General features: G+C 46.2%; 1 protein-coding gene across 1 annotated transcript in view; it reads right to left on the bottom strand.

The window, feature by feature from the left end:
* Nucleotides 1-280: 280 nt before the first annotated feature.
* LOC124593912 (extracellular serine/threonine protein CG31145-like) overlaps nt 281-27,164 on the bottom strand; it is a 324,714-nt gene continuing 297,830 nt past the window's right edge. Inside the window, exons 9-10 of the mRNA XM_047132262.1 lie at nt 25,395-25,668; nt 281-1,935 (exon numbers count right to left, since the gene is read on the bottom strand). Of these exons, the coding sequence (XP_046988218.1) occupies nt 1,698-1,935; nt 25,395-25,668 (512 nt within the window). The 3' untranslated portion in view covers nt 281-1,697. The remainder of the gene's footprint in view (nt 1,936-25,394; nt 25,669-27,164) is intronic.

Genomic DNA, 27,164 nt, shown 5'->3' with positions numbered 1-27,164 from the left:
CTGTGTTTATTTGGTACGTAGGACGACATTATGGCTAGGTGAATTTTCCCGTGTATGGCAAGATGTGCAGAATCCCCCTCCCCCCCCCCCCCCCTCCACCACAAAAAAAAATTACTGACAAATTTTCGGGGCAAGTTCCTTACACGAAAACAAGAAAAAAGTCTGGTGCGCACCTGACCACGCTACGAAACACATCTCTTCTTCTACAAGCTCTTTGCTTTCTCTATTTTGGGAAGAGGTAGTACGGGCCAAAACAAGGAAAAAATTTCCAATAAACATGGATTCTAAAATGCATATCTTAAGAGCTATGAGCACGTGTTCTGTAGAAGAGATGTTTTTCACACTAGCGGAGATGAACAATTGCTCATAACTCTTAAGGTATTCATCTTAGAGCCCACATTTACTGGAAAGTTTTTCCTCGTTTTGGTCAATACTTCTTCCTCAAATTTGGAAAGCTAAGACCTTGCAGTAGAAGAGAACTATTTCACAGAATCAAAAATGAACAAGCGATGATACCTCTTCAAGTATGCATTTCAGAGGCCATCTTTACGGACATATTTTTCTTATTTCGATATTTATCACGTTCGTCGGAGTTTTTATGGGACATTCTGTATAACAGGGACGTAATGGAATTTTCTTGTAGTCAAATGAGTCCCTAAACATTGTGAGTCAGACGAACTGTTTGGATTGCAATTACTTCCTTAGCGTCGTTGGTAATACATGTTTATTAAACACATCATCACAAGTGTCTTCAGTCCTTGGTGCGTCACGACCAAGAAGCGTAAAGAGCTTGTGACATCAGCTGGTCTTGTCACTGGCGCGGAAAGTTTGTGAATCGGCAAAGAATGTGTAATTACAAGTGAAACTACAATACGCACAATATAACTTGGCACTTTTCTGGAAGCGAAGGAGTCGAATGAAGTTAGATGACTTAGCGCTGGTACGGAGAGTTTCCGCCACTGTCAACCTTTCCTAGAAAACAGTGTAACAGATCGTAGCATTTTGGTAGGCGCTATGAATGCAACATTATTTTCATTGTGCTGCATGCCCTGCGAGAAGAAGGCGGGGCTTGTTCCCGTTACACCCCTCCCCCCACCTAGGAGGCGATCATTACGCTCGCTGCATTCCTAGCAAAGAGGCCGAGTTATACTGTGCGTATCAGTTCGTACTGGCTAGAGAGAAGAGCCGGTGAGGAGTTCGTCGCTTTCTTGTACGCAATACGGAGGATAATACGGCATTTACTTGCAGACCAAAAAGCGTACAGGACTAGCTGTATCGTATGCGTTAACACTGTGATTTGCGTTTAGGAACATTTGTGTGAAATATTCTGAGCGGTATATGTCAGTATAGATATGGCTAAGTTCCCCTTCTTTGTTAGGAATTGATCGGTAGAAAAAAAGCACGCATCTCGTGTCGTGTGTACACATGTACATTTACAGGTTCAGCAGAGAACTTGTGAAGCTCAGTGTAGCTGTAGAAAAAAGAGTAGGACACGAGTTCTGGAGCGGGCGCTATGGAAGCAGCGTGGTCCCTAGGTTGTTGTTTACTTTTGCGACGACCATCACACGAGAGCAGAGTCCACTGTAAACACACAGTGTCCGACGACTGTCGGCTGTCCGAGGGGTGGTGCGCGGGGGCGGCTACGGGTGCAGGCGCCTCCGCTGGCGCTGCCGCAGCCGCCGCCGCGCGCGCCGCCGCTAGGAGCCGCTTGCGGGGGCGGCGGGGGCGGCGTCGGCGGCGTCGCCGTCGGCGTCGTTGCGCACCACCGCCTCGACGGCGTCGTCGCGGGCAACGCAGTCGCGCACGGCCTGCAGCACGATGCGCACACGGCGGTCCAGCGCGGCGAGGTGCGGCTCCCACAGTACCGGCGCCACCGGGTCCTTCTGCATCGCGTCCCGCATCGCGTCGCTCAGCTTGCGGGGGCCGTTGTGGTACCTGCCGGGCACACACCTCGCCCTCAGTGGCGAAAACATACGAATACATACACACATACACACACACACACACACACACACACACACATTAGGATGGTTCGACACCGTTACTCACAAGCGTCTTCAAACCAAACTGCGTGCCTATGGAATATCGCCTCAGTTGTGCGACTGGATTCGTGATTTCCTGTCAGAAAGGTCACAGTTCGGCGTTCCCCAAAGGAAGTGTTATAGGTCCTCTATAGATCTTGATCTACAGGGTGGTCCATCGATAGTGACCGGGCCAAATACACTCCTGGAAATTGAAATAAGAACACCGTGAATTCATTGTCCCAGGAAGGGGAAACTTTATTGACACATTCCTGGGGTCAGATACATCACATGATCACACTGACAGACCCACAGGCACATAGACACAGGCAACAGAGCATGCACAATGTCGGCACTAGTACAGTGTATATCCACCTTTCGCAGCAATGCAGGCTGCTATTCTCCCATGGAGACGATCGTAGAGATGCTGGATGTAGTCCTGTGGAACGGCTTGCCATGCCATTTCCACCTGGCGCCTCAGTCGGACCAGCGTTCGTGCTGGACGTGCAGACCGCGTGAGACGAGGCTTCATCCAGTCCCAAACATGCTCAATAGGGGACAGATCCGGAGATCTTGCTGGCCAGGGTAGTTGACTTACACCTTCTAGAGCACGTTGGGTGGCACGGGATACATGCGGACGTGCATTGTCCTGTTGGAAGAGCAAGTTCCCTTGCCGGTCTAGGAATGGTAGAACGATGGGTTCGATGACGGTTTGGATGTACCGTGCACTATTCAGTGTCCCCTCGACGATCACCAGTGGTGTACGGCCAGTGTAGGAGATCGCTCCCCACACCATGATGCCGGGCGTTGGCCCTGTGTGCCTAGGTCGTATGCAGTCCTGATTGTGGCGCTCACCTGCACGGCGCCAAACACGCATACGACCATCATTGGCACCAAGGCAGAAGCGACTCTCATCGCTGAAGACGACACGTCTCCATTCGTCCCTCCATTCACGCCTGTCGCGACACCACTGGAGGCGGGCTGCACGATGTTGGGGCGTGAGCGGAAGACGGCCTAACGGTGTGCGGGACCGTAGCCCAGCTTCATGGAGACGGTTGCGAATGGTCCTCGCCGATACCCCAGGAGCAACAGTGTCCCTAATTTGCTGGGAAGTGGCGGTGCGGTCCCCTACGGCACTGCGTAGGATCCGGCGGTCTTGGCGTGCATCCGTGCGTCGCTGCGGTCCGGTCCCAGGTCGACGGGCACGTGCACCTTCCGCCGACCACTGGCGACAACATCGATGTACTGTGGAGACCTCACGCCCCACGTGTTGAGCAATTCGACGGTACGTCCACCCGGCCTCCCGCATGCCCACTATACGCCCTCGCTCAAAGTCCGTCAACTGCTCATACGGTTCACGTCCACGCTGTCGCGGCATGCTACCAGTGTTAAAGACTGCGATGGAGCTCCGTATGCCACGGCAAACTGGATGACACTGACGGCGGCGGTGCACAAATGCTGCGCAGCTAGCGCCATTCGACGGCCAACACCGCGGTTCCTGGTGTGTCCGCTGTGCCGTGCGTGTGATCATTGCTTGTACAGCCCTCTCGCAGTGTCCGGAGCAAGTATGGTGGGTCTGACACACCGGTGTCAATGTGTTCTTTTTCCATTTCCAGGAGTGTATCTCACGAAATAACCATCAAATGAAAAAACTACAAAGAACGAAAATCGTCTAGCTTGAAGGGGGAATCCAGATGGCGCTGTGATTGGCCCGCTAGATGGCGCTGCCATAGGTCAAACGGATATCAACTGCATTTTTTAAAAAATAGGAACCCTCATTTTTAATTACATATTCGTGTAGTACGTAAAGAAATATGAATGTTTTAGTTGGACCACTTTTTTCGCTTTGTGATAGATGGCGTTGTAATAGTCACAAACGTATAACTACGTGGTATTACGTAAAATTCCGCCAGTGCGGACGGTATTTGCTTCGTGATACATTACCCGTGTTAAAATGGACCGTTCACCAATTGCAGAAAAGGTCGATATTGTGTTGAAGTATGGCTATTGTGATCAAAATGCCCAACGGGCGTGTGATATGTATGCTGCTCGGTATCGTGGACGACATCATCCAAGTGTCCGGACCGTTCGCCCGATAGTTACGTTATTTACGGAAACAGGAAGTGTTCAGCCACATGTGAAACGTCAACCACGACCTGCAACAAATGATGATGCCCAAGTAGGTGTTGTAGCTGCTGTCGCGGCTAATCCGCACATCAGTAGCAGACAAATTGCGCGAGAATCGGGAATCTCAAAAACGTCCGTGTTGGGAATGCTACACCAACAACGATTGCGCCTGTACCGTATTTCTACGCACCAGGAATTGCATGGCGACGACTTTGAACGTCGTGTACAGTTCTGCCACTGGGCACAACAGAAATTACGGGACGATGACAGATGTTTTGCACGCGTTCTATTTAGCGACGAAGCGTTATTCACCAACAGCGGAAACGTAAACCGGCATAATATGCACTATTGGGCAACGGAAAATCCATGATGGCTGCGACAAGTGGAACATCAGCGACCTTGGCGGGTTAATGTACGGTGCGGCATTGTGGGAGGAAGGATAATTGGCCAACATTTTATCGATGGCAGTCTAAATGGTGCAATGTATGCTGATTTCCTACGTAATGTTCTACCGACGTTACTACAAGATGTTTCACTGCATGACAGAATGGCGATGTTTTTCCAACATGATGGATGTCCAGCACATAGCTCACGTGCGGTTGAAGCGGTATTGAATAGCACATTTCGTGACAGCTGGATTGGTCGTCAAAGCACCATACCATGGCCCGCACGTTCACCGGATCTGACGTCCCCGGATTTCTTTCTGTGGGGAAAGTTGAACGATATTTGCTATCGTGATCCACCGACAACGTCTGACAACATGCGTCAGCGCATTGCCAATGCATGTGCGAACATTAGGGAAGACGAACTACTCGCTGTTGAGAGGAATGTCGTTACACGTATTGCCAAATGCATTGAGGTTGGCGGACATCATTTTGAGCATTTATTGCATTAATGTGGTATTTACAGGTAATCACGCTGTAACAGCATGTGTTCTCAGAAATGATAAGTTCACAAAGGTACATGTATTACATTGGAACAACCGAAATAAAATGCTCAAACGTACCTACATTCTGTATTTTATTTTAAAAAACCTACCTGTTACCAACTGTTCGTCTAAAATTGTGAGCCATATGTTTGTGACTATTGGCTCTGAGCACCATGGGACTTAACAGCTGTGGTCATCAGTCCCCTAGAGCTTAGAACTACTTAAACCTAACTAACCTAAGGACATCACACACATCTATGCCCGAGGCAGGATTCGAACCTGCGACCGTAGCAGTCGCGCGGTGCCGGACTGCACGCCTAGAACCACGAGACCACAGGGGCCGGCCTTGTGACTACTACAGCGCCATCTATCACAAAGCGAAAAAAGTGGTCCAACTAAAACATTCATATTTGTTTATGTACTACACGAATATTTAATTGAAAATGGGGGTTCCTAATAAAAAAAAACCACAGTTGATATCCATTTGACCTATGGCAGAGCCATCTAGCGGGCCATCCATAGCGCCATGTGGTTTCCCCCTTGAAGCTAGAGAAGTTTCGTTCTTTGTAGTTTTTTCGTTTGACGCTTATTTCGTGAGATATTTGGCCCGGTCACGATTAATGGACCACCCTGTATATTAACGACATATGAGACAATCTGAGTAGCCCTCTTAGATTGTTTGGAGATGATGCTGTCCTTTACCGTCTTTTAAAGACATCCGATGACCAAAACGAATTGCAATATGATTTAGATAAGATATCTGTATTGTGCGAAAAGTGGCAATTGACCCTGAATAAAGAAAAGTGTGAAGTAATTCACATGAGTGCTAAAAGTAATCCGCTACATTTCGATCACGCGATGTCACACAAACCTGAAGGCTGCAAATTCAACTAAATACTTGGGGATTACAATGACAAATAATCTAAATTGGAACTATCTCATAGATAATGTTGTGGGTAGAGCAAACAAAAGACTGCGATTCACTGGCAGAACACTTAGAAGGTGTAACAGGTCTACTAAGGGAATTGCTTACACCACACTTGTCCGCCATATTCTGGAGTATTGCTGTGCGGTGTGGCATCCGTATCAGGTGGGACTGACGGCTCGTTTTGTATTATCGCGAAATACGGGAGATAATGCCACAGACATGATACGTGGTGGCCGATGTGACCGAGCGGTTCTAGGTGCTTCAGCCTGGAATCGCACGACCGCTACGGTCGCAGGTTCGAATCCTGCCTCGGGCATGGATGTGTGTGATGTCCTTAGGTTAGTTAGGTTTAAGTAGTTCTAAGTTCTAGGGGACTGATGACCATAGATGTTAAGTCCCATAGTGCTCAGAGCCATTTGAACCATTTGAACATTTCAACACACGATATGGAGAAAGATGGACAGGTTCAAAAATGGTTCAAATGGCTCTGAGCGCTATGGGACTTCACAGCTGAGCCGGCCGGCTTGGCCGTGCGGTTCTGGGCGCTACAGTCTGGAGCAGAGCGACCGCTATGGTCGCAGGTTCGAATCCTGCCTCGGGCATGGATGTGTGTGATGTCCTTAGGTTAGTTACGTTTAAGTAGTTCTAAGTTCCAGGGGACTGATGACCTCAGCTGTTAAGGTTCAAATGGCTCTGAGCACTATGCGACTTAACTTCTGAGGACATCAGTCGCCTAGAACTTAGAACTAATTAAACCTAACAAACCTAAGGACATCACACACATCCATGTCCGAGGCAGGATTCGAACCTGCGACCGTAGCGGTCGTGCGATTCCAGACTGAGGCGCCTAGAACCGCTCGGCCGCTCCGGCCGGCAAAGATGGACAGGCCTAGATGATCAAACCGTTTGGTCGCCACCATCGGTGGATTTAACTCCTATGGATTACTTGTTGTGGGGTCGTACGAATCGTTTAATTTACGAGACTCCTGTAGAGACAGAGGAAGATCGGCTGGCACGAGTTCTGGACGCTGCACTGGAAACTGAAAAGACGTCAGGGGGGTTGGAGAGTGTACCAGAACATGCTTGGTAGGTACAGTTCTGTAATAACGGTTGGTCGTCACAGCGAGCCGCTGTTGTAATGCATCTGTACTGTTCTGTATGGGCTCTTTTTTGGTTTGGAATAATGTAAACTAGTAATGTTTAAGTGTTAATATAAACAAATGTGCTTAAATCATAAATGGAATTTTCGTTATGTTTCCTTTCAAATTGTTACCTAATGTACTATGTCACGCCTAATTCAGTTCCTCAAGCAAAAGTGGATGAGTTAAACATATGAACTGAAACATTCGTAGAACGGAAACGGTACGTTTCCGACATTGGTTCCTATTCAAAATATTATACAGCCACTCCCCTCTGCAAGTCTTAGAAGTTTGTAACGGAAATTTTCGAACACCCTGTATAATACGTTTAAATACTTCAATTGCGCACTTGAGAAAGTAATCGGACAATGGAGCAAAAATATAAAGAGCGTAATAGGACTGGGCTGCATAAAGAAAACTGTCAATATCAACTCCATTGCCTTTGTAGATCATCTGCCTGTTTTCTGGAACAATAGAGGAAGCAAAGGAACAAATCCTTGAACTAGAGAAACAAGCAGCTAAAATAGGTTTTACCATTTACTTTGAAAAAAAAAACTAAAATTATGACCAACAACAAACACCCAAGTAAGTATCTAAAAGTCCAAGAATAGAACACAGAAATAGTAAAAGAATTTACGTATCTGGAGGAATGGATTAGGTGGAATGTAACACCCCGCGAGGCGAAAGAATCCAGAAAAAAACAAACTTGAATTGGCCATCCAATTGACAAAAGGAGACGTTCAAGAAGCAATCCCTTTCGTTGGGGTCCAAAATTAAGCATTACAAAACAGTGATAAAGCCAGAAGCATTGCATGCAGCACCACCATAACTATGAATCGCATAGGCCAGATAGAACAGTCAAAACCAAACGAAAGAAAAATTTTAAGAAAAGCACAGGAATAAATAAAACTCTCTCTCTAAAAAAAAAAAAAAAAAAAAAAAAAAAAAAAAAAAAAAAAAAAAAAAAAAAAAAAAATCATCTCAGAATGAACCCCAATACATTAACTAAGGGAATTTTTGATTTCTTCCGTAACAGCATAAAAAAACCTAATCGGCTTTCGAGAACTGAAGAGAACCTAATTGAATTAAAAATTACAAGAAACTCATGACACAATCGAACAGTTCAGATAAGTACTAAGGACGAAAAAACAAGGTTCCGACACAGATTTAAAATTGAGTTGATACCCATCACTTCGGAAGAGAAGAAGGAGGTCAGAGACAATGAAGGAACACTGGGCACAAAGGAAGAAACAACACGCAAAGAATGAAGAGGGTGAAACGATGGAAGAAGAATACGTTTAAATTCGTCAGTTAATTTCCTGCATACAGCTTGTTAACCTGAAAGTTGCTCTTGGAGCGCATCGGGACGAAGCAGAATACGGTTGTTGTGTTGTTGTGGTCTTTAGTCCTGAGACTGGTTTGATGCAGCTCTCCATGCTACTCTATCCTGTGCAAGCTCCTTCATCTCCCAGTACCTACTGCAACCTACATCCTTCTTAATCTGCTTAGTGTATTCATCTCTTGGCCTCCCTCTACGATTTTTGCCCTCCACGCTGCCCTCCAATACTAAATTGGTGGCCCCTTCATGCCTCAGAACATGTCCTACCAACCGACCCTTCTTCTTGTCAAATTGTGCCACAAACTCCTCTTCTCCCCAACAGAATACGGTAGTGTCATTATTTATGTAAGTGGATTTCAGACTCTATACGAGGGCTGGAACTTTAATAGTGGCAACAATTTATTTACAGCTCGTACAAAATAGATAAGTGTTGCAAAGTTTTACAGACCTTTAAAGTAGTCACCAGCATTGTTTATAACCCGTTTCCAGCAATGTGGACGTCTTGGGATACTCTTAGCAGTGCCAGTTGTGTTGACAGTTCGAGCGATGCGGTCTATTGCCTGACGAATTTGTAGCAGTTCTGAAGCGAATGCCGTGAAGTGTTTCATTCAGTTTAGAAATCGAGTTGAACTTACGAGGGCTGAAGTCAGAGGAGTGCAGTAGGTGGTATAGCATTTAGCAGCCACATCAGTCAAACAAATCAGTAACAGGTTGCACTGTACGTGCTTGAGGATTGTCCAGCAAAATGGTGGTCAGGTCCTGCAGAAAGTGTCATCACTTCTGCCTCTGAGCTGTTCATTTTTGGAACACAACCTACGACCAGCTTAGAGACAGAAGTGCCAAGATGAGATAATATTCTAGAATACATCACGTTCTCAAAAGTCTCGGAAAGTGATGTCAGTACTATTCTAGAATTAACTATCCTACTGTTCTAGAATACATCACCCTCTCAAAAATCTCATAAAATGATGTCAGAAAGAAGGAAGGAAGATTGGGGTTTAACTCCCGTCGATATATGGGTCATTAGAGATGGATCAGAGTCTCGGTTTGGAGAAGGAAACCAGCCGTGCCCTCTAGAAGGTACCATCCTGGCATTTGCCTGGAGCGGTTTAGGGAAGCCACGAGAAAACTAAATGTCTAGATGGTGGGACGCGAGTTAGAACAGTCGTTCTTCCAATTCTAGTGCTAACCACAGCGCGACATCGCTCGGGATGGATTGGAAGAAGCTGCACAAATATTCAGTCACACCTTGACAACGCACTTTACAAAACGAAAAACTTACTGTCTTGTGACTGTAAAATCAGTGAGTCGCAGTTGGCTTCGGACAACTCAGAAATATCCGGGTATACGCTTTGCAGGGACATGACATGGTACGATGGGATAGCTTCAGTCGTGGGCAAAGCAGGCAGCTGCTTCGGTTTAAGGGTAGAATACTAGGGAAATGTAGTCAGTCTACCAATGAGATTACTTACAAATCACGTGTGTGACCCATCCGGATATATTGCTCAACTGTGTGGGATCCGTACCAAACCGGACTAGCAACGTATTTTAGTATCTTAATCTTGCTTGTAGCAGTTGCCAATGGTCATTGGTGGCTCAATAGATGCAACACGTTAACGGGTTTCTTCCCTGAATAACGTTCGATCGGTCACTGCTACTCGCACAGTGCGTCGTTCTCGATGTGTGTCTGTATCACGCGGACCACTATATTCTGTTCTACGGTTGTGGGAATATTCCAAATTGTGTCCAGCATGTGCAGCAGTCTGTTCATACGTCCGTCCAGCATCCGGCAGAGACACAGTGCGATCTCGTTCAAACGGCTGAAGCTGTTCACCGACTCGCAGGGCACGTTTGTACCATAGAATCAATGTTGCAGACACTGTTCAACTCTAAACTCAACACAGTTACTGCCTGCAGAATTGAAACAAAAGCCACACAAACAGATCTCCGTAGCACCATCTGATCGCCGAAGACGATGACAAATGAATCAGTAACGCTACAACACCTCAGTATCCAAGTGTTATAAACAGGTTCCACTGAACATTATAGTTGAGCGTATTTCATTTGTTTCTCCGGCAGTGTTGTATCATCGAGAGGTTTATTTTTGTAACTCCGAGAGCGTACCTTCCAAGAAGAGTCGAGCGACATATTGCGTCCTCCCAAATACGAAATGATCACTACGAGAAAATCAGAGAAGCTGGAGATCATACTTAATGTATCGAATATATGAGACTGGTGACATAGCACTAGAATTTCGGAAAAATATCATGCGCACATTCTCAAAGATAGCAACGACGGACAAGCGTGAAAGCTATAGTAGAATCGGTTTAACGGATCATACATCAAACTAGCTGACCAGATTAATATTCATGAGAATAGAAAAGACAATTGAGACCTTGTTACATGACGATCAGCTTGGCTTCAGGAAAGATGAATGCACCAGAGAGACAGTTCTGGCGTTGCCCTTGATAATGGAAGCAATATTAAGAAAAACCCGGACATCTTCGTAGGGTTTGTCGACCTAGAAATAGCGTTCAACAATATAAACTTTTGTAAGCTGTTCGAAAGTCTTCGAAAAATTGGTGTAAGCTGGAGGGAAAGACGGGTAACATGTAATATGTATAAGAACCAAGAACGAACAGTAAGAATGGAACACCAATATCTAAGAGCTGGGATTAAAAAGGGTGTAAGGCAGGGATGCAACCGTTATCCCGTACTGTCCAATTAATATATCGAAGAAGCGATGATAGCCAGGCACTGAAATTCGGAGTGAGAGAGTGTCAACGATGAGATTCGCTGGTGACATTGCTATCCTCTGGGGGAGCGAGAAAGAATTACAGGACGTACTGCACTACACTGAAGCGCCAAAGAAACTGGTATGGGCATGCTTATTCAAATACAGAGACATGTAAACGGACAGAATACGGCGCTGCGATCGGCAACGCCTATATAAGACAACAAGTGTCTGGCGCAGTTGTTAGATCGATTACTGCTGCTACAATGGCAGGTTATCAAGGTTTGAGTGACTATGAACGTGGTGTTATACTCGGCGCACGAGCGATGGGACACAGCATTTTCGAGGTAGCGATGGAATGGGAACTTTCCTGTACGTCCATTTCACGAGTGTACCGTGAGTATCAGGAATCCGGTAAAACATCAAATCTCCGACATCGCTGCGGCCGGATAAAGATCCTGGAAGAATGGGACCAACGACAACTGAAAAGAATCGTTCAACATGACAGAAGTGCAACCCGTCCGCAAATTTCTGCAGATTTCAATGCTCGGCCATCAACAAGTGTCAGCTTGCGAATCATTCAACGAAACATCATCGATATGGGCTTTCGGAGTCGAAGGCCCACTCGTGTACCCTTGATGACGGCGCGACACAAAGCTTTATGTCTCGCCTGGGCCCGTCAACACCGACGTTGGGATGTTGACAACTGGAAACATGTTGCCTGGTCGGACGAGTCTCGGTTCAAAATGTATCTAGCGGATGGACGTGAACTGGTATGGAGACAACCTCACCAATTCATGGATCCTGCATGTCAGCAGGGGACTGTTCAAGCTGGCGAAGACTCTGTAATGGTGTGGGGAATGTGCGATTCGAGTGATATAGGACGCCTGACATGTCTAGAAACGACTGTGACAGGTGACACGTACGTAAGCATCCTGCCTGATTACCTGCATCCATTTATGTCCATTGTGCATTCCGACGGTCTTGGGCCATTCCAGCAGGACAATGCGACACTCGACACCTCCAGAATTGCTATAGAGTGGTTCAAGGAACACTCTTCTGAGTTTAAACACTTCCGCCAGCCACCGGACTCCCAGGACATGAACATTATTGAGTATATCTGGGACGCCTTGGAACGTTCTGTTCAGAAGTGATCTCTACACTCTCGTACTCTTGCGGATTTATGGACAGCCCTGCAGGATTCATGGTGTCAGTTCCGTCCAGCATTACTTCAGACATTAGTGGGGTCTACGCCATGTCCTGTTGCGGCGCTTCTACGTGCTCGCGGGGCCCTACACGATATTCGGCAAGTGTTTCAGATTCTTGGGTCTTCAGTGTAAATGAACTGTGTACTGAGCACTGAACATGGATTAAGAGAGAATTGAAGAAATGCGAAAGTAGCGAGGAGCAGGAGAAATAAGATTAATGATAAAATTAACATCAAAACTGGGGAACTCGAAGTAGAGAAATTAAGGAATTCTGCTATCTTGGAAGTGAAACAGTCCATGACGAACGAAGAAAGGACATAAATAGCAGACTTGCACAGACAGAGAGGGCATTCCTGACCAAAAGAAGGCTACTGCTATGATTTGAGGAAGAAATTTCTGAGAATGTACCTCCGGAGCACAGCAGTGTATGGTAATGACACATGGACTGTGGGGAAGGTGAGAAGAAAAGAATCAAAGCGTTTCAGATGTTGTGCTACAGATGAATATTGAGGTAGAGTGGTATGGTAAGGTACGCGGAGGTCTTCACAGAATAGAAATATGTGGGAAACAGAGATAAGAAGGAGGAAACGAATGATAGGACATCTGTTGAGACGTCAGGGAGTAACTTTCATGGTACTAGAAGAGGGAGTTGTAGAGAGTAGAAACTGTAGAGGAGGAATGAAATTGGAATGCATTCAACAAATACTAGAGGCAAGTGCTACTCTGAGATGGAGAGGTTAGAGGAAAAGAATTTGTATCGGACTGTATCAAACCAGGTGACTGGTGATCAAAAGGAAAAAAAAGAAGTTTTGTAGACAATCATTCTTCCCACGATCTATCCGCAAAAGGAACAAGGAAGGGATACGAAAGGTACCCTCCTCCACACTTTGTAAAGTATGTTGCGCAGAATACATGTAGATATAAGATTAGAAAGAACGGAGAGAGAGAAGTATGAAAGAGCGAAAGGTCTCTACTTCCAAGTATTATCATGTTCCCACTAACTTGGCCCTTCTTGTGCCTAATTCCTTGTTTGTAGAATTAAAATTGGCTTCATTTATTCCACGACCGGTTTAGAAGCTTAAAGCTTCATCTTCAGGTGAGTAATCACTTCCGTGTCATGCTATCCTGGCGGGCGATGTGCGTGCTGGTCCTACACTTCCATGCGTTTGTTTGACGTGAATGTGATCCACCATGACTGACTGGCCCTACTGCCACACATTTATGTTCCCATAATTGTTTGGTGGTAGCTGAAGATGAAGCTTAGGTTCCGAAACTGGTCGTGGAATAAATTAAGAAAATTATTGGCAACTGAAGCGGATTTTTATTTTTTAAATATATTCCTCAGTTGCGGTTGTTCATCTGGTCAAATATTTCGTATAATTCCGCTTATTCTTCGAAGGAGGGATTCGGTGCTCCGGAAGCGATTGCCAGGTTTCGTTCTGGTAATACCTCGGTAAAGGGGTCGCGCTACAACTTTCGCAAGTGCCGAGGGAGCGCACGCACTTGGCCAACTCCGCTAATCTCCTCGTCTCAAGAGAGAAAATTTGTCGAAGAACAAAAGTGACCTGTAGCGCCCGCGACTAGAGTTTCTTTCCTTTCTCCTCTCTGAAGAGCGTTCGCCGCTTTTAATTGCGAACGAAAGTGAACGACGGTCGGCGAGAGCTCTCGGCGCGAACCGCATTCATCTCGGCCCGCGAGAAAGAACATTAATTATCCGGAAGAAGAAACACTGTTCGTCATTCCGACAGCCCGGGGGCAAAGATTTCCCCTGCCGACGCCGAGGCGCGGGAAAAAAGAGAGAGGGGAAAGAAAAGGCAAGAGTGGTGGGTGAGTGAGAAAGGGTGGGAGGGGGCGGGTGAGAAGAACGACCGAGGTAACCGCTAGAAGCTGGGAGAGGGAAGAGGAGTAATGCATTCTCCTAGTTATTTTCACTGACAAATAGTGTGAAAGGAGGAGGGAGGTGTATTCGAAGAGCACTCCACTCGTCCAGTTTTGTTTCGCGGTCCGTGTGCGCGAGTCTCTTGCGCCAGTAGGTGCAACATGACAGTTGAAAGGGCGCCGCCAAGCGCGCGGGATAAATTATTAGGCAGGATGACTGCAGAGCTGCTGCTACTTGCGGTCTCTTGCCGTGGTGTTGTGGAGGGGCGCGGGAGGCAGTGAATGATTGATGGGCCGGCGCTGAAAGCAGCGACGCCGGCGTCGCCGCGCTGGCCGGCCGTCCATTATTGCCGGCGCAAGTGCGTGGCGTCCCGTGACGTCGGGGAAGCGGCCGCCGACGCAAACCGCTAATGAAGGACATCAATGCGTAATGCAGCCGCGGGCGGAGGGACTGGTCCCACCGTAAAGCGGGTTGCATCGCGCCAGGCGCCGCAGCGCCGTCGAACTCTACCAGAGGTATCGCGTTACCGAGTTTCGTCCGTTTTATGTCCTCTGTGGCAGAAATTTGCCGATTTGCCGAATTCGGGCAAAAGCAGCCCCCCCTTCTGTTTCCCTCCATCCATCAGCTCCTCCCCCCCTCCCCCCCCCCCCCCCCCCCGGTCACACACACGTATAACTGAGTCACATTATCGTCACAACCTCATTGATGTGAGGGTTATGTCACGCTAACGAGCCAGTTACGTGTACTAGGGAATTTACAGGTTGACTGTCCCCGTTAAGGACACGATACACAACCGATATATCGCTGGTGGCGATATCGTTTGCAATCATCGCTCGCATATACCATGCCACATTCGAGTGATTAATCAACCAATTTCAACGTTTTCTTCGAACGACACTTTCTCGTGAAATTCTGCTATGTAAAATGAACTGTTATGTTTAGAAATAGTGGAAGTTGATCTCCGTATGTCGACTAATACTCCCAGAAAGTAAAAAAAAAGCAAGAAATGAAATTTATTAAACTTCAATAAGTTTTTTTATGCATGCGGCCGAAGCCATATATTTTTTTTAAAATTAAAAGACAATTCAATTTTCCACGTTGTGAGGCGGCAAAAATGATGGGATAGCGATATGCACATATACAGGTGGCGGTAGTATCGCGTACATAAGGTATAAAAGAGCGGTGCATTTGCCGAGTTAGCATTTGTACTCAGGTGGCCATCTGAAAAGGTGCGAAAATTGGCAGTTGATCCTAAATAAAGAAAAGTTTGAGGTCATCCACGTGAGTGCTAAAAGGAATTCGTTAAACTTCGGTTACACGACAAATCAGTCTAATCTATCGGCCATAAATTAAATACGTAGGAATTGCAATTACGAACAACTTAAACTGGAAAGAACACATAGAAAATTTTGTGAGGAAGGCTAACCAAAGACTGCGTTTTATTGGCAGGACACTTAGAAAATGTAACAGATCTACTAAGGAGACTGCCTACACTAGGCGTGTCCGTCCTCTTTTAGAATACTGCTGCGCAGTGTGGGATTCTTACAAGATAGGACTGACGGAGTACATCGAAAAAGTTCAAAGAAGGGCAGCACGTTTTGTATTATCGCGAAATATGGGGAGAGTGTCACTGACATGATACAGGATTCGGTCTGGACATCATTAAAAGAAATTTGCGAAATGCGAAAATATTTTGTTGACATCGACCTACATAGGGTGGAACGATCACCACGGTAAAATAAGGGAAATCAGTGCTCGTACGGAAAGATATAGGTATTCGTTCTTTCCGCGCGCTATACGAGATTGGAGTGATAGAGAACTGTGAAGGTGTTTCGATGAACCCTCTGCCAGGCACTTAAATGTGATTTGCGGAGTGTCCATGTAGATGCAGATGTAGATGTCTCTGACGTGATTATGACCGCACGACGGAAATTAACAGACTTTGAACGCTGAATGCTAGTTGTTGCTAGATGCATGGACGTACCATTTCGGAAATCGTTAGGGAATTCAGTATTCCTAGAGCCACAGTGTCAAGAGTGTGAGGAGAATACCAAATTTCAGGCAGTGGCCGTCGGCCTTCGCTTAACGATCGAGAGCAGAGGCGATTGTGTAGAGTTGCCTGGGTAAGAGACTACCAACAGTGCGTGGAATAACCACAAAATTAATGTGGGACGTACGATGAAGGTATCCATTAGGACAGAGAGTCGAAATCTGGCGTTAATAGGCTGTGGCAGCAGACGACCGATGCGAGTGCCTTTGCGAACAGCACAACATCGCCTGCAACGCCTCTCCTGGGATCGTGACTATATCGGTTGGACCCCAGGCGACTGGAAAACCGTGGCCTGGTCAGATGAGTTCTGATTTCAGTAGGTAAGAGCTAATAGTAGGGTTCGAGTGGGGCTCGGACCCCACGAAACCATGCACCCAAGTTGTCAGCAAGTCACTGTCCAAGCGGGTGGTGGTTCCATAATTGTTTGGGCTGTGTTTACAAGCAATGGGCTGGGTCCTCTGGTCAAATTAAACCGGTGATTGACTGGAAATGGTTACGCTCGGCTACTTGGAGACCATTCATGGAGTTAACGTTCCCAAACGACGATGCAATTTTTATGGATGGCAATACGCCATGTCATCGGACCACAATTGTTCGCGATTGGTTTGAAGAACATTCTGGACAATTAGAGCGAATGATTTGGCCATCCAGATCGCCCGGCATGAATCCCATCGAACAGTTATTGAACGTAATCGAGAAGTCAGTTCGTGCACAAAATCCTGCACCGGCAACCCTTTCGCAATTATGGACGGCTACAGAGGCAGCATGGTTCAGTATTTTTGCAGAGGATTGCGTCTGTAGCGTCAGAAAAATATCAAGACACATGATTGATAGTAAGATTCTGAATTGTAAACGAAACAGTATTGTTTTTTGCAACCGTTCTCCTTCATTTATTATTTCAATTGTGTTTATCATATAGACAGAAACAAGTATTATCCGCCTGAAGGTTTACTTTGCGTTCCAACCAAAACAGCACTTAACAACAAATATTCGAACTTCTTTTCGCCTTTCTGCGGCGCCCCATGTTTTCCCTTCAGTGGTATCCTGAAGCACGTCTGTTAAAGAACTTAATACAGCATGCTTTTTTTAAAAAAATGTGCTTATCTTTCTTCTTTTGCTTTCTATGGTATTTCTGTGTCGGTCTACTGCTCTTATGATACACACTTTCCTTATCATGTAATAACTTCGTACAGAGTCTGATTATTTACACACTCTAACAAAAAAATGACTCTGAGCACTATGGGACTTAACATCTGAGGTCATCAGTCCCCTAGAACTTAGAACTACTTAAATCTGACTAACCTAAGGACATCACACACATCCATGTCCGAGGCAGTCGCGCGGTTCCAGACTGACACACTCTTACACTTCACTCGATTATGTAAGACATGAATACCTTTATTTAATTACTTCATTTCCGGAAGAGATCTCTGTTGCAGATTCTGATGTTTGTGAGTCTAGTATTTTTGACTCTGGTGTAGCAATAATTGGGGAGAACTCATTTCCACTTTGTCTTTAGTTTTATTGCTATTGAAGTTTTATCGTCAGTTCTCTCTTCAGCGACTTGTGATTCCGTTCATGAACAAGTTTGGTTCGACGTGTAGCGAACAAAACTTCACGTTCTTTTGCTTGCACGGAAAGTTTCTCAACAGACAGTTATGTTTTCTAATACTTGCTAGACATTTTCTGCTCCTAAGAAAACATTAATCTTCATTAAATGTTTGTAGGTTACAACAGAATTGTAGCTACTCCTGGATTCTAATGTTCCATACCTCACAGATTCTTAACGAGAATCAAAAGAATGAAATTTGTTGTGTTTTCTTCTTTTTGCCAGTGCTGTAGTTTATTGCGCCACATAGTTTTTTTTTTTTTTTTACAAATCATGTCAAACTTCAACATCAAAGTCATAGTTAAAGTAGTCCCATAGTCAGGGAGTGAGCTCAGGAGAGCAGATGCAGGGATCCTGCGTTGTCCTTCTAGGCAGGCCCCAACGGAGGTGGTTTGCCATTGGTATCCTCCGTCCTGTTATGAAGTGGCTAATTTGTGTTTGTGATGTGGCTTGACAGCAATGAGTGCATGTAAAGTGTAGTGTTGAGTTTGTGTTGTTATGGACGATAGAGAAGAGTGTGGGTGAAACCAATGCCATCACAGAAGCTGTTCCTCTCGAAGAGCCCCAAGCGAACTTCCGAGCTTCAAGTCCCCATCCGACGGACGGATCATCATCAGCAGTATAACATGTCCTCACTTCGTAAAACCCTGCGGAGATATTTAGAATTTAATCCAGCATACCGACGCATATACGGAGGTGACAAAAAGTCATGGGACACCTCCTATCGTGTAGGACCCCCTTTCGTCCGGCGCAGTGCAGAAATTTGACATGGACTTGACATGGCATGGACTCACCAAGTCGTTGGAAATCCTCTGCAGAAATATTGCGCCATGCTTCCTCAGTAGCCGACCATAATTGCAAAAGTGTTGCCGGTGCAGGATTTTGTGCACAAGCTGATCGCTGGATTATGTCCCATAAATGTTCGATGGCATTCACGTCGGGCGATCTGGGTGGCCAAACCATTCTCTCGAACTGTCCAGAATGTTGTTCAAACCAATCGCCAACAACTGTGGCGCATTATCACATGGCGCATTATCATGCAAAAGACATTCATCGCTGTTTGGGGACATTAAGCCCATGAATGGCTGCACATGGCCTCCAAGTAGCAGAACGTAACGATTTCCAGTCTATGAGCGGTTAAGTTGGACCAGAGGACCCTGTCCGTACCACGTAAACACAGTCCACACCATTAAGGAGCCGCCACCCGCTTGCACAGTGACTTGTGGACAACTCGGATCCACTGCTTCGTGCGGTCTGCGCCACACCCGTACACTACCGTCAGCTCTTACCAACTGAAATCGGGACGTATCTCACCAGGCCACGGTTTTCCAGTCGTCTAGAGTCTAACCCATACGGTCACGAGCCCGGGGGAGGCGCTGTAGGCGATGCCCTGCTGTTAGCAAGGGCACTAGCGTTATTCCTCTGATGCCATAAGCCATTAACGCCAAATTTCGTCGCACTGTCCTTACGGATGCTTTCGTCGTACGTCCCAGATTGATTTTTGCGGTTGTTTTACGCACTGTTGCTTGTCTGTTAGGAGCGACAACTCTACGCAAACGCCGCTGCTGGAGAGGTAGTGCCCGAAATTATTCTCGGCGTTGTCTTAACACTGTGGCTCCCGGAGTATTAAATTCCCTAACTTCAAGAATCGAACGTCCCCTGTGCTTAGCTCCATCTACCATTCCGCGTCCAAAATCTATTAATTCCCGTCGTGCGGCCATAATCACGGCGGAATCCTTTCAACATGAATCACCTGAGTACAAATGATAGCTTAAGCAATGCAATGCCATTTATACCTTGGATACGCGATACTACCACCAACTGTATACGTGCATACCTCTACCGCATGACTTTTGTCACCTCATTGTATACTGGTGACGAGGGACTTTACGCTACCACAACTCCTTCCCGCCGGCCGGGGTGGCCGGGCGGTTCTAGGCGCTACAGTCTGGAACCGCGCGACCGCTACGGTCGCAGGTTCGAATCCTGCCTCGGGCCTGGATGTGTGTGATGTCCTTATGTTAGTTAGGTTTAAGTAGTTCTAAGTTTTAGGGGAATGATGACCTCAGAAGTTAAGTACCATAGTGCTCAGAGCCTTTTTGAACCATTTTGAACTCCTTCCCTCTACCGCAAAGGGAAAGGGAGGGTTGCCAACAACTTGTGGCGGGTCTGGAGTACCGGCCACCTCCGACACTGCTAATCGTATCCAACGCAGCAAGACCACTGGCATACATCAACGTAGAAGGTAATATTCACTATCGTTTGGTGTAGTATTCAACAGTGCAGCTTACTGTCCACTTTTTGGCGTGCTGCTGTCGAACCGCATAACGAAAACCACACAAGTGCAGGCAGGACTTGCGTTCTGAGGGCTCCGTACAAACTTAGTTATGTATATGGATAGTTCATCTATATGCTGAGATGAGTGAGTTTACGAGTATAAAATATGCGACATAAATGCCGTAGCTATTGACTGCATTGACTTAGACGCTTAAATTTCTTATACCGCCTAGAGACCGTAGATCTTAGTATTTGACTAAATTTCAGCTTGTTACGTCTACCTGTTCCTGAGAAAAAAGGGTCTTGACAGAGGGCCGAATCTTTTGACTGCATTGTCTTAGGAGCTTAAAATTTTTTACACCGCCAAGGGACCGTAGACCACTGTTTGACATAAATTCCATTTGATAATCCAACCGAAGAAAAAAAATATAAATTTCAATCCGATAATCTAACTGTTCCTAAGAAAAATGCGTCTTAACAGACTGACGAGCTAACAGACAAACAGATGGACGATAAACTATTGCTATACATTTACAAACGCGATTCTCTGATCAAAATCGACTGCTGGAAGTGTGTGCCTCTCGTGCCTGCGTGTGAATTAGCAGTCAGCCACGTCGCGAGTGGGTCTACGACGTCACTGATCTGCAGATTGTACCAAGTGCGGAATTCTTAATTCCCGAGCATGCTGTACACTGCGCATGCGCTGTAACAGACGACTATGATGGCATCTGCTATCATCGGCAGCTGACCTATTCTGGCCGAGCTGAATGCTGTTATAGAAATGGATTCTGTATTATTGTGTCTTCTTAAACTTAATTGTGGTGTTTGCTTTGTTTTCGTGAAACACTTAAAAGATTCACAAGATACTGGTATTTTTTCCTATCTAGTATTCTCCTAGAAGAGGGACGAAATATCTGAAAGCAAACAGGTATTTATGTTTTACAGAGAAATAGCCTACACTATGCATAAATAAGAAAGTAAATAGATAAACATGTTTAAAACAAAATTATTTCAACAGTGAAAAAGGCACAATTGTTTAACAGAAAAATAATTTTGTATGTTACTTGACACTTAGCGAAAAGGCTGCGTTCTTGATATTGTTTGATGTGTTTGCAAGTATATATTTACTCGAGCTAATGAATGTTTATACGATGGCTATTCGGAAAATAAGGAACGATAGGTCGCGAAATGTAAACCACAGTGAAAATCAAAACTGTTTTATTTGCAACAGTTAGCTACAACTTCCAGCTTCTTATCTCCGTAGTCGCCGATCCGACTTAGACGTTTGTCGTAGCATTGGATCAACTTTCCAATACCCTCGTTATAGAAGGCAGCCGCAAGTGCTTTCCGCCAATTCTTTGCGCTGGCCTACAGCTCGTTGTCTGTGCCAAAATGTTGTCTTCATAGCCAGCGGTTCATGTGAGCAGAGATGAAACTCAGAGGGAGACAATTACGGGCTGTATTGTCGGTTAATCAAACATTTCCAATTCAAAACGATGCAGGAGCATCTTCATTGCCCCTGCAGAATGCGGCTGAGAATTGTCTTGAAGAAGAAACCGCACGACAGTTATGTAATGTTGGCTGCATAGCTTCAGGCGAAATTTCTCACCAGGCCCTCGTACTAGGCAGGTGAAACTATTGTTCTATGTATCTTTATGTGCTCCCTGTGTGCTGAGAACTAAAAAGAACTACCTAACGCGATCGACGGGCGTACTAGAGACACTTCCCAAACACCTGTGCAAAACTTCATCGGATTTTCTCTGTGGTTTCCATTTCGCGACCGATCGTACCTCACTTTCCGAATAACCCTCGTATTTCGAAATATTTGGATGACACACTTTCTGTTCTTTTAGTTCTCAGGAGCGTAAAGAATTTACCACACGACCTTTGACAGGAGCTTCATGATTTCTGCTTTGGCCATTAATAAACTCTATTGTCGTCGTTTATTCCTACAATTTATTGCTATATATATATATCGATTTTTTCGTAAAAATGATACTCCCTCAAAACCTTATTTTCACCAGGCAGATGCCAAACTGCATACCAGACAGCTCTCAGCTCCCACAACACACACAGTTTTGGTACCGACGAAGGAGAGAGACGAGTCTCAGTACGGGGGTAAAACGCCAGGGGCGCTGCTGTACACTCACTTGTCTCGAGGAATCAACTGAGACAAGGAAGTCGACCGAGTAAAAGGGGCTTAACGATGATGATGATGATGATGATTTTTGGTGAAAGGCCTTCAACATCATGGTCATCAGCGTCCTGATGAAAAGTCAGCATGCCAGTCTCATGGTTGGGGACGAAGGCTGTCCCCACATGCGTAGCAGTTTATATTGCATTAAAGTCTGTCTCTCTTCTCCATTAATTTGCAGGATGAGCCCTGACAGTTCACAAAACGCCACCACCCTTGTAAGACCGGAATCAGTACCCGCGAGGATGGTGGGCAGATCTCCACCGAGACTGAGGGCTGCTTGATATCAGTATATAAGACATACGTTGCCAAAATATGCTGAACTGAAAGCGGCACACCACGAGCCTCACAGAGTGGTGGATCCTCCCGCCGAAGGAGGGAGCCGCGTGCTAAAGGGCTGTGTCCGATGCGCAGCCTGATACGCGGAACCTTTTTCCAGCGGTGAGGCTGACATGAAGTCTGCCATTCCTGTGCGGTATATTTGAGCGACCGCAGTTTGTTTTCTGTCAACTTCAACCATTTAATCTCCCACTGACGCATGGTGCGTTTGTCAGAAAATGAGACGACGGCGTGCAACGGGATGGGACATTGACGGAGAACACCATCCCGACTTGCTTCCTTGGCATCTTTGTCGGTCATGTCGTTTCCCTGTTCCTGATGTGACAGGAACCCAGCAAAAGTTCAGCCCCCTGCCAAGGTGTTGGTGCCTCTGTAAGGAGTCATGGATGAGATGAATCAGCTGGTCTACTGGATGCATTTGATGAAGTGCCTGCATTGCACTAAGGGAGTCGGAACAGACAAGAAACATTATACGGTGATGTTTGTGAATGCTCTCTAGTCCTATCATAACGTTATATAACTCCGCATCGTAATTTGTAAATACTGTTCCTGAAGGTGCACTTTGAAAACCCTATCAGGGAAAACAGTGGAACAACCGAGGACATTCTCTTGCTGGGATCCCTTCGTATAAACAACGATAAAATTGTGGTACGTACGTAAAATTGAAGAAAACAAACTTGTAAAAACATAATTTGGAGTACAAGTTTTCTCGCATGCGTTAAGTTTAAAATCACTTTGGGCCTCTGAAGACACCAACGCGGCAACGCGTTAAATCCGTTGCTGTGCATTTGGTGGTCTGATACATCCAGATCCTTGAAACAGTCAATAGCCACGTATCCCGAATGGCTTGGTCGCATGGGGCCGATTCCTGAACAGCGTTCAAAGCTGGGTTGGACCACTGCACTACGAGGTGAGCCCAAAAGTACCGGAACAACACTGTCGTGGACGGAACTTGTGTAGTACCCATTTCTGTCTCTAGGACTCATTGCCAGTTCAGTGCCGTCAATGTTGTCGACCTGGCTTGTTCTGTTCATCTGCAGTGATTGTTTCTGATAGCGTTATTTATTTCCTGTTTCGTTTTTTAAGACGGAAAGTTTAAGTTAACAATGAAGAGCTGAGATATTTTGTTTGCTACTCGGTAAAAATGCTGTTGAAAACAGCTCACAGAGATGACGCTATCGGAAAAGCTCAGGTGTACGAGTGATTTGCACAATTTAAAAATGGCGGCATGTCGATTGATGACAAACCTCGTTCTGAACGTCCATCAACTGCCCGAATCGATGAAAATATTGAAAAAATTCAAGAATTTGTGCTCACAGACCGTCGACATGTAATTGATCAACTGTCAGAGATTATTGGGTTATCTTGGAGCTCAGTTCAGCGAATTTTAACGGATGATTTTGGAATGAAAAGGGTTGCTGCCAAGATTGTTCCTCGGTACTGACTGACGGTCGAAAGGAACATCGAGCTGAAACATGTGCTTGCAAACAAAAGCTTGAAACTGATCCAGATTTTCTGTCAAAGGTCATTACTGGTGATCAGTCATGGTGCTACGGTTAAGACCCAGAAACAAAGCGATAGTCAAACCAGTGGAAGACGCCATCGTCACCCCGTCCAAAAAATGTCATCAAGTCAAATCAAACATCAAAACACTGCTGATTTGCTTTTTTGATGCCAAGGGCGTAGTTCATTCAGTGTTTGTTTCCCCAGGCCAAGCCATCAACCAATCTTTTATTTGGAGATTTTAAGAAGACTGCGTAACAGTGTTCGCCAAAAAAGACCCGATTTGCGGCAGAGAAGAGACTGGTTCTTCCACCACAACAACGCACCTGCACACACCACCATCTCTGTTAGACAGTTTTTGGTTAAAAATGGCACGGTTCCGCCGCCCCACGCACCTTACTCGCCTAGCCTGGCTCCGTGCGGCTTTTCCTTATTTCCACGTATGACAAAGGGCATGAAAGGACACCGATCTGACAACACTGAAGAAGTCAAGAAAGAAAACGAGGGAGGAGCTGTCAGCCATTTCTAAAGATGACTAAAAAAAATATTTCGAACAGTGAAAGCACGGGTGAGACAAATGTATTGAGTTGTAATGGAGGGTATTTTGAAGGGGATAAGGTTGTTTTGTAAACAATTTGAAAACATATAGCTTTTAAAAAATAATTCCGGTTTCTTTGGGTACCCACATCTAAATGCCAATGAGTGAGGTGAGCCAAAAGGATACGTCGCCGAATCCAGAGTGGTGGTTCACCAGCCTCTACCCACAGACTCGGAACTGGGCTCGTCCGAAAGGCTCCAGTCGATTTCAGAATGCCCTCACGGTAGACAGCGTTTAACATCTTGAGGTAGGAAATACAGACTGATCCATAGATCACACTGCCATAATCTAAACGTGATCGAACAAATGTCCTATGAAACTGCAGGAGGCGGGACCTGTGAACTCCCCATGCTTAGAGGAAAGTCATTTTAAAATATTCGATGAGCGAAGGGGCTTAAGTGTTCCTCTTTTACCGGCTGAGGTGCGGGACCCTAGAAATGAGCAGGACTGTGGCAAGTGCACGTGTGTTAGGCTGTGGTCACACCGTAATCTCCCTGCCTTCCCTGGTGCTCGTGCCGTACCTGAGCAGCGTGGTGAGCGTCGACTGCCGCAGAAGGCAGCACTGTATGACGGGCGCCAGGATGGACATCTCGTCATGGAAGGGCCGGCCGAAGCCGCGCCCGTGGTCCAGGTGCAGCGGGAACGTGTCGTTGCCGAACATGCGGAACGTCTCGTAGTGGTGGCGGTCCATGTTGCCCGTCAGGAAGTCGAACACCGCCATGTCCATCAGGTCCAGCAGCCGCCGCCCGCTGTCGTACGGCGGGATGTCGCGCACCAGCGAGCAGTAGTCAGGGTCTGCAACACCCACAATAAAGCTATGTGCCGTTTCCCATTACTGTACAGTGTGACATCGAGAGGCATCCCGAGGCATCAAGGAATATTCACCGTGGAATCCGAGGGAAATGCGGGGATAAACATTTTAGAGGGTGAATAGGCATGATTACAGCAGGCAGTTTCACATATCGACCTCTGCAGCTACATCTACATGGATACTCTGCAGATCACGCTTACATGCCTGCAGAGTAACTCATGTGGTGCCCAACGACCCTACAGCCGAGGATTTTTTCGTCACGTTCGACAGGAAAACTGACACGCAAAGACGTTCTCCAAGTCAGAGGACTAAGGGAACTTTACCCACTCTTAAGTCCCATGCCTCCTCTTCCTTGTCGCATATGGCTCACCGGCCATTCATTTTGGTTTTTGTATGTCATCGATGTGCACATCAGAGAGAGAGAGAGAGAGAGAGAGAGAGAGAGAGAGAGAGACAGTTACTTTAAACAATATTTGGTCCTACTGTGGCACAGTCTTTGCGCAATATGATACACTGAAGCGCCAAAGAAACTGGTAAACTGGTATAGGCATGCGTATTCAAATACAGAGATATGTAAACAGGCAGAATACGGCGCTGCGGTCGGCAACGCCCATATAGGAAAAGTATCTGGTGCAGTTGTTAGATCGGTTGCTGCTGCTGCAGTAGCAGGTTATCAAGATTTAAGTGACTTTCAACGTGATGTTTTGTATGGGAGACAGCATCTCCGAGGTAGCGATGAAGTGGGGATTTCCCAGTAAGAACATTTCACGAGCGTACCGTGAACATCAGCAATCCGGTAAAACATTAGATCTCCGACATCACTGCGACCGGAAAAGGATCCTGCAAGAACGGGACCAACGATGACGGAAGAGAACCATTCAACGTGACAGAAGAGCAACCCTCCCGCAACTTGCTGCAGATTTCAATGCTGCGCCATCAACAAGTGTCAGCCAGTCGGCTTTCGGAGCCGAAAGCCCACTCGTATAGCCTCGATGTTTGCACAACACTAAGCTTTACGCGTCGCCTGGGCCGCTCAACACCGACACTGGACTGTTGATAACTGGAAACAAGTTGACTGGTCTGACGAGTCTCGTTTCAAATTGTGTTGGGCGGATGGACGTGTACGGGTATGGTGACAACCTCATGAATGCATGGATCCTGCATATCAGCAGGGCAATGTTCAAGCTGGCGGAGGCTCTGTAATAGTGTGGGACGCGTGCAGTTGGAGTGATATGGGACCCATGGTACGTCTAGATGCGACTCTGACAGGTACGTAATACGTAAGCATCCTGTCTGATCACCTGTATCCATTCATGTCCAGTGTGCATTCCGACGGACTTGGGCGATTCCAGCAGAACAATGCCCACCCCCTACGTCCAGGATTGTTACAGAGTGGCTCCAGGAACACTCTTCTGAGTTTAACCACCTCCGCTGGTCCCCAAACTCCCCAGACATGAACATTATTGAGCATATCTGGAAT

Source organism: Schistocerca americana, chromosome 2 (genome assembly GCF_021461395.2).
Source record: "Schistocerca americana isolate TAMUIC-IGC-003095 chromosome 2, iqSchAmer2.1, whole genome shotgun sequence".
In the NCBI taxonomy this organism is placed as follows: domain Eukaryota; kingdom Metazoa; phylum Arthropoda; class Insecta; order Orthoptera; family Acrididae; genus Schistocerca; species Schistocerca americana.
Note: the sequence above shows the minus strand (reverse complement) of the source record. Positions and strands in the feature narration are given on the sequence as shown.